This window comes from Branchiostoma floridae, unplaced genomic scaffold (assembly GCF_000003815.2).
Source record: "Branchiostoma floridae strain S238N-H82 unplaced genomic scaffold, Bfl_VNyyK Sc7u5tJ_1594, whole genome shotgun sequence".
NCBI lineage: Eukaryota > Metazoa > Chordata > Leptocardii > Amphioxiformes > Branchiostomatidae > Branchiostoma > Branchiostoma floridae.
In genome coordinates this window covers 31-5962 of record NW_023365786.1, presented here as the reverse complement: position 1 = coordinate 5962, position 5932 = coordinate 31, and the positions used below count along the sequence as shown (strand labels likewise).

General features: G+C 43.0%; 1 protein-coding gene across 1 annotated transcript; it reads right to left on the bottom strand.

The window, feature by feature from the left end:
* Positions 1 to 4308: 4308 nt before the first annotated feature.
* Positions 4309 to 5411, bottom strand: LOC118408494 (tumor necrosis factor ligand superfamily member 6-like). The gene is made up of 2 exons (XM_035809307.1): positions 5293 to 5411; positions 4309 to 5093 (listed from the first exon to the last, which is right to left on the bottom strand). Exons 1-2 carry the CDS (start codon positions 5359 to 5361, stop codon positions 4806 to 4808), a joined length of 357 nt encoding a protein of 118 aa, XP_035665200.1. The 5' UTR covers positions 5362 to 5411; the 3' UTR covers positions 4309 to 4805.
* Between the last annotated feature and the right edge of the window lie 521 nt (positions 5412 to 5932).

Sequence of the window (5932 nt, the reverse complement as noted above, 5' to 3'; positions counted from 1 at the left end):
TCATGTGCAGTTACTTTGTCTATACCGCAAACGATTGCACAACGAATTGTATCGAGCACAAGCTGAACTTGAATCATTTGATTAGGGCCATGTAGGTTTAGAACTTGTAATTAGAGCTATCAGTAGCAAACGAATAGCTTGAAATACTTTGCTGACAAATGTGCAACAAGGGCATTGCCGAAAATACAATCGATGATTAGCCATGGCAAGTATAATCAAGCTAGATATAAACTGTAAAGGGTCCATCCATCTGTACATTGCACGATTTGTATTGTAACCTGTAGTTTTACGCCTTCAGTTGTATAGTTTTCCCTTTTTCCTTACCAATCAATACACCTAATTGCAATGGACTAAGAGTGCGTAATTTGCGTATGTATGTGTGTGTGATTGCTGATTATATTTGCATATTCATATTTATATTTTAAACTTATCCCAGCTACTGACAGGTCGGCCGAGCAAACATACTGGCATGCCCCAAGTACTAGCAGGGCGATCGCCCCCAAGTACTGTCAGGGCGATCGCCCCAAACTACCTGTAGGGCGATCGTTCCAAACTACTAGCAGGGCGATCGCCCCAAACTACAGACAGGGCGACCGCCCAAATCTACCGGTAGGGCGATCGCCCCCAAGTACTGACAGGGCGATCGCCCCCAACTAAAGGCAGGGCGACCACCCAAGGCTACCAACAGGGCGATCGCCCCGGACTACAGGCAGGGCGATCGCCCCCAAGTATCCTTCACTCTTATGAAATCAAGACGACACGACTGGACAATTCAGACCTTGTACGGGGCAATCGCCCCCACAAGTCATTATTCCCAGGACTTGAGTGTCTTGAAAAGTTGCATTCTAATCCAATATGGCTTGATTTTTCTAAAATTTTGCACTGCGTTTCCTGATTATCACGTCGAAAAAAAAGGAATAAAATGGATTTTCCCTTATTATTTTGGATTCTGTTATACGCAGTTTGGTCCATTTGCCTGTGTCTATCTCAGGTTGGATAAGACGTCCTAGGTGTAAAGGCTCTTCTCAGGCTTGATTTAAAAACAACAACAATGAATTTAAAACGAGTTAATGCACACAGTATAAACACAAACTTACAAAGGTCACTGCACACCATATATACACAAACTTACAAAGGGTCACTGCACACGATGTAAACACAAACTTACAAAGGGTCACTGCACACGATATAAACAGAAAAGCGTCACTTGTGACATCTGACAACACTAGTGGCAGATGACCTTTGTAAGAAACCGGTTTTCCAGCAGGTGTAATTTACAGAACGCCACCTGGCGAACCTTAGCAGTAGTTCAGAACCATGTTTTGAAGCACAATTTCAGAAAGAAATTGAAAAAGAACGTTAGAGAACATGGCGATATCGCACTGCACTTTTCCAAACTACTATGCTCAGGAGGGACTCAAATGTCTACTACCTACATTGCAATGCCATTGGTAGATTATTTGCTAGTGTTATAACTTCACAGGTTAGCCATTTACTTATATATATCTAGAATTTTCTGATAACGAGTTATGCTGTCCACAAACAGGCGCATAAAAATACAAAGCTCGCTGCAGTACCGTAGAAAAACGTCAGGTAAACCATTTTCGAACTTGGCCTTCCTTTCCACAACCGCTACACACCTACCAAAAATCACAAAGTTCCATCGACAATTTCTCGAGTTACTTGCTGTTGACCTACATATAGACCCATCATAACCGAGAACATATGTTCATGTTATGTGCCACGCCATGGAAATAGAAAAGTTCTAAAATTACGGAATAAAGTTCTTCATAAATTCAAGTAATTTACTGTCCGCAGTTGCATTGCAGAACGGCAGGATTTCAAGTCTCTTTTACACAGGAGTATGCAGATGAGCACATGACGTGGGTCAGTCTCTTTATTTATCTATTTATAGGTTCTGGCTGTTCAGCACGGACAACCAGAACTGCCCAACCAGCCTGTGGGTTTTACACAGGGCTAGCCCTGCTGACAGACAAGGACAGTTACAAATGGAATTTGACAAGGACAGGATAATTATCAAGTACATAAAAAGAACATGATGTAATATAGTAGTCATAGTTTGTTTTTTTTTTTTTTCTCCTGTCGATTTGACAGATGAGGAGACAGACAGGCTATCTGCCTGTTTGCCTGACCTGCACATGACTTTTTATGGTGAAGGAGGGGTGTGTAATTAGTTCTCCACCTTCTCGTCCGCTGGAGCACTAAGTCTCATAGCACTAAGTAGTCATAGTATCTACTATATCCTCTACAACAGTATTTATCAACAACAACATATACAGCGAGAGGTCATGCTGGGTCACTGTATACACCTGTAAGGGTCCCCTTAAGACATTCCCAGAGTTTTCTATTAAAGGCGGAGTTTTCTTTTGGAGGAAGCAGCAGTTGTGACAGTGCGAGTAGAAGTAAGGAGGGTGTTCCAGGGTGATGTTGCTCTGTAGAAGAATATTCTCTGGTCTCTGGTGGACTTAATGAGTTCAGATGTCAGGTGGTCGCTGTTCCTGAGGGAGTAACGTGACTCAGTGGCAGCCCGGATTCTGGTCACCAGGGTTTGAAGATGTGGAGGGCAGCGTCCATTGAGGAGCTTGTACAGGGTAAAAGCGGTGTGGAATCGTCGTTGGAACTGCAGTGATGGTTCAGTGTCTTGTTTCAGTTTCTCTCATTGTGCTGCCACGGCTCTTCTGATGTGTGGGGGATCTCTAGTTCCCACATTTACCATTTACTCAAACATTTATTGTTGTCTCATAGATATGGTAGAAGACTGCATTATCTGCCTGTAAATATAAGTTCTATACCAACGTTTATACTCATCATGTTACTGGGTATCAAAGTATTTCCAGAAAGTAAATCCACCAGGAGTCTATTTCGCACCCTTACGTCTGAACACCCTGGAAGAATGGCAAAGGAAATGGCTTATGCAGTTCAATCCTGATAAGTGCTATATCATACACATAACGAACAAACGCACACCAAATGTGTCTCATTACCAGTTTTGTGGTCAGACATTAGAAACCACAAAAAAACAACCACACCTAGGTGTTACGTTAACAACTGGGCTGAAGTGGGGGGCCATGTTAATGAAATAATAACCTAGGCTAAGCAGACATTGGGAGTGATCAAACGCAACTTGTGGGCATGCCCAGCCAGGGTAGAATGACTTGCATACACGTCACTAGTAAGACCTAACCTTGAATATACCGCTACAGTATTGAACCCGTATACAAAGAAAGACAAAGATAAACTTGAAAGGGTACAGAACCAAGCTGCCCGATTCTGTACAAACAACTACAACAGGGATTCTAGTGTTACCAAAATGAAAACAGATTTGCAGTGGACGTCACTTGAAGACAGAAGGAAAATGTCCAGACTTTGCATGATGTACAAAATGACCAATAAACTGGTGGACGTACCGACTGATTAGTATCTAATACCGGCTGCAGATAGATGTGCAAAAGTTAGGTGTGACAGGTTGTTCGTTGTAACATAACCAACTGCTGCTGCGCCACGTGCCTGCAAAGCTGGTGTGTTACGCCGAACGGCGGTTATACCGGCTATTTACATATAGATACAGATGTTCCGCACAAGTTGTCAATGAGTCATTTGGTGGCACATGTAGTGGTGCATGAGACCGCTAGATGTCGTTAATGTACCTGTAAGATAAGCGACCTTGTGTACAACCGGTTTTTCAACTTAAGGTTTTATAGAAGGTCGTTTGCCGCCATGTTCCTTCTAACTGATCAATGTTTTTGGCAACTTGTGAAGTGTTGACTATGGATAGGTTATTTACTTCGCCAGTTAGAGATTTACCATGTGCTCTGGACGACAAGCGATGCATGGATTATGGGTGACGTGTGGAGGTCATGTCCGACTTGGGAATACGTCTTGTGACTTGGACAGAAAGCTTGCTTCAAGAGAGCAGAGAACAACAATGGTGCGTGTTACAGTTCTTGACAATTGGTTCTATAAATGTGGAGGCTGGAATGTCTTTTTTGATTCATCAGTACTACAACAGAAGTTGACTGATGTATAGCATATCTAATGGGTTAAANTAACAAATTTATTCACTTGAACAGCATTCAACCTCTCCCTATTCTAACTGGTGTCGTAAGCAGAATCATTTTTAAGTCTCTACAGTGGGGTTTCGTATTACGTTTTTTCTCCCAAAATAATGTCCATTGTTTGGAAATAACCCAGGCCTGAAATAGATTATATAATCATCGATTACAAGCTTGCGACTTCTCTGTTGACATTGTTGTTTTAATTAAATCAATTTGACCGCAATAACATTGCACTGGTTCCGGATCTAGAGAATTAATACTATCAATCTTCTGGTTATGATTACCTGCATTGAAGAAATGCATGGAGTCAAGACTCCCGCCACCCGCCTGCTTTGCTGTGATCATTCTTAGTTTAACTGCATATTAAATGTAAAAAGTAAAGGAAGTACAAAAGGGTCTTTAAAGGCAGTGAGTAGCTGTAGGTATAGGGTAGGGTAGTGGGAGGCAGAGCCCAACCTCTCCTTCTACCGACTTTTGCCTCTCTAACCGAAGTCAGGTACCTATTTTGGCACCTGGGTGGAATGAGGAAAATCGTGTTGTTGTTTTTTTCGAATGGCACTACATCTATGGAATGTCATTGGGCTTTTAGCCAGACCCTCTGCTCTAGATTGAGTAGGCTAAACACCCCAAGCCTTAGGCAATACGCTGCCATTAAAACTATATAGTGTCACAGATTTTCGTTGCTCTGAAACATTTGATTTTTCTTCTATCAAAAGGACGATTTTTCTTTCACCGTGAAACTAAGAACGCTCCAAAATACGTGGCATACTCATACGGGTTCACTTTTCCCAAGTCAGACACAGTCACATACAGGTGGTCCCTCGCCTGGAGCCGAAACACCCCCTCCACGTAAAATGTCTTCGCCCACGCCCCACCTTCCAACACGGTGTGGACGGTACCACCGCCCGTCATGATGCGGTACGCGGGGGGTGATCTGGGCAGTTGGTACACAGAGAAGGACAGGTGGGGCGATCCCGTGTCTGTTGTACCCTCTTGTGGAGTATGGGTGAACTGTACCTACAAAATGAACGAATTATTTAATCTTACTTACTTACTTGCTATCATTTAATCAATATATCATAATTGGTGAATGTCATCTCTCCCTCCCAATGCTATGTTACAAGCGTTTTCTGCAAACCACTACGGTGTTACTGATAATTGGAGGCTCTACTGCATGTGTCAGTAGCGCTCCAAGCGGAGTAATTGTGAACCGTACCTGACAGTAGATGTTGTAGTACCCAGTGAGAGGCACGACCAGACTGCCCTCCTCCCGACTGTACCGCATGCCGTGCGCAAGGTAAGAAGCGCCGCCGCCCCCCGCCTGCCAGTCGTAGATTCGGGACGGTCCAGCTGTAAACACGTAGGGTATTTGTTTATTTGTTTATTCGGACCCCATTCATATGGTGAAAAGCAGACCGCGACTTGATTTATAATGAATACAATTGTAACCAACCATTTGTACAGCTCAGCTCCATAAAGGAGTGACCTCAATTATGAATATTGCTTCTGTCTGAACTTAACTTCTGTCTGTGTCAGCTCAAAATCCGTTCGATAGATTTGTTAAGAATTTTGCATGTAGGTCTGGGTAATAACCGCATGGTCCGGGCAAAATGATGGAAGGAAATTTATGATTTTATTATCCTGTCCATGTCATATTCCATCTTTTTATTGTCTTTGTATTTGTCAGCAGGGCTAGCCCTTTGTAATAGCCACAGGCTAGCTGGGCAGCCCTAACTGTGCGTGCTGAACAAACAAACCATTAACCCTCAAACCACCGTAGCTTTTTTGTGAGGTAGATTACCGTATGGGGTCAAAACTGACCCCAAAACATTTTGTACAAATACAGTTTTTGTGTG

What these genes read in the sequence shown, in the direction of transcription:
- LOC118408494 (XM_035809307.1), bottom strand. Translation starts at nt 5,361, where the DNA reads ATGCGGTACAGTCGGGAGGAGGGCAGTCTGGTCGTGCCTCTCACTGGG. An exon ending in ACTACAACATCTACTGTCAG is followed by an intron (nt 5,094 to 5,292) that starts GTACGGTTCACA and finishes TTCATTTTGTAG; the next exon opens with GTACAGTTCACCCATACTCC.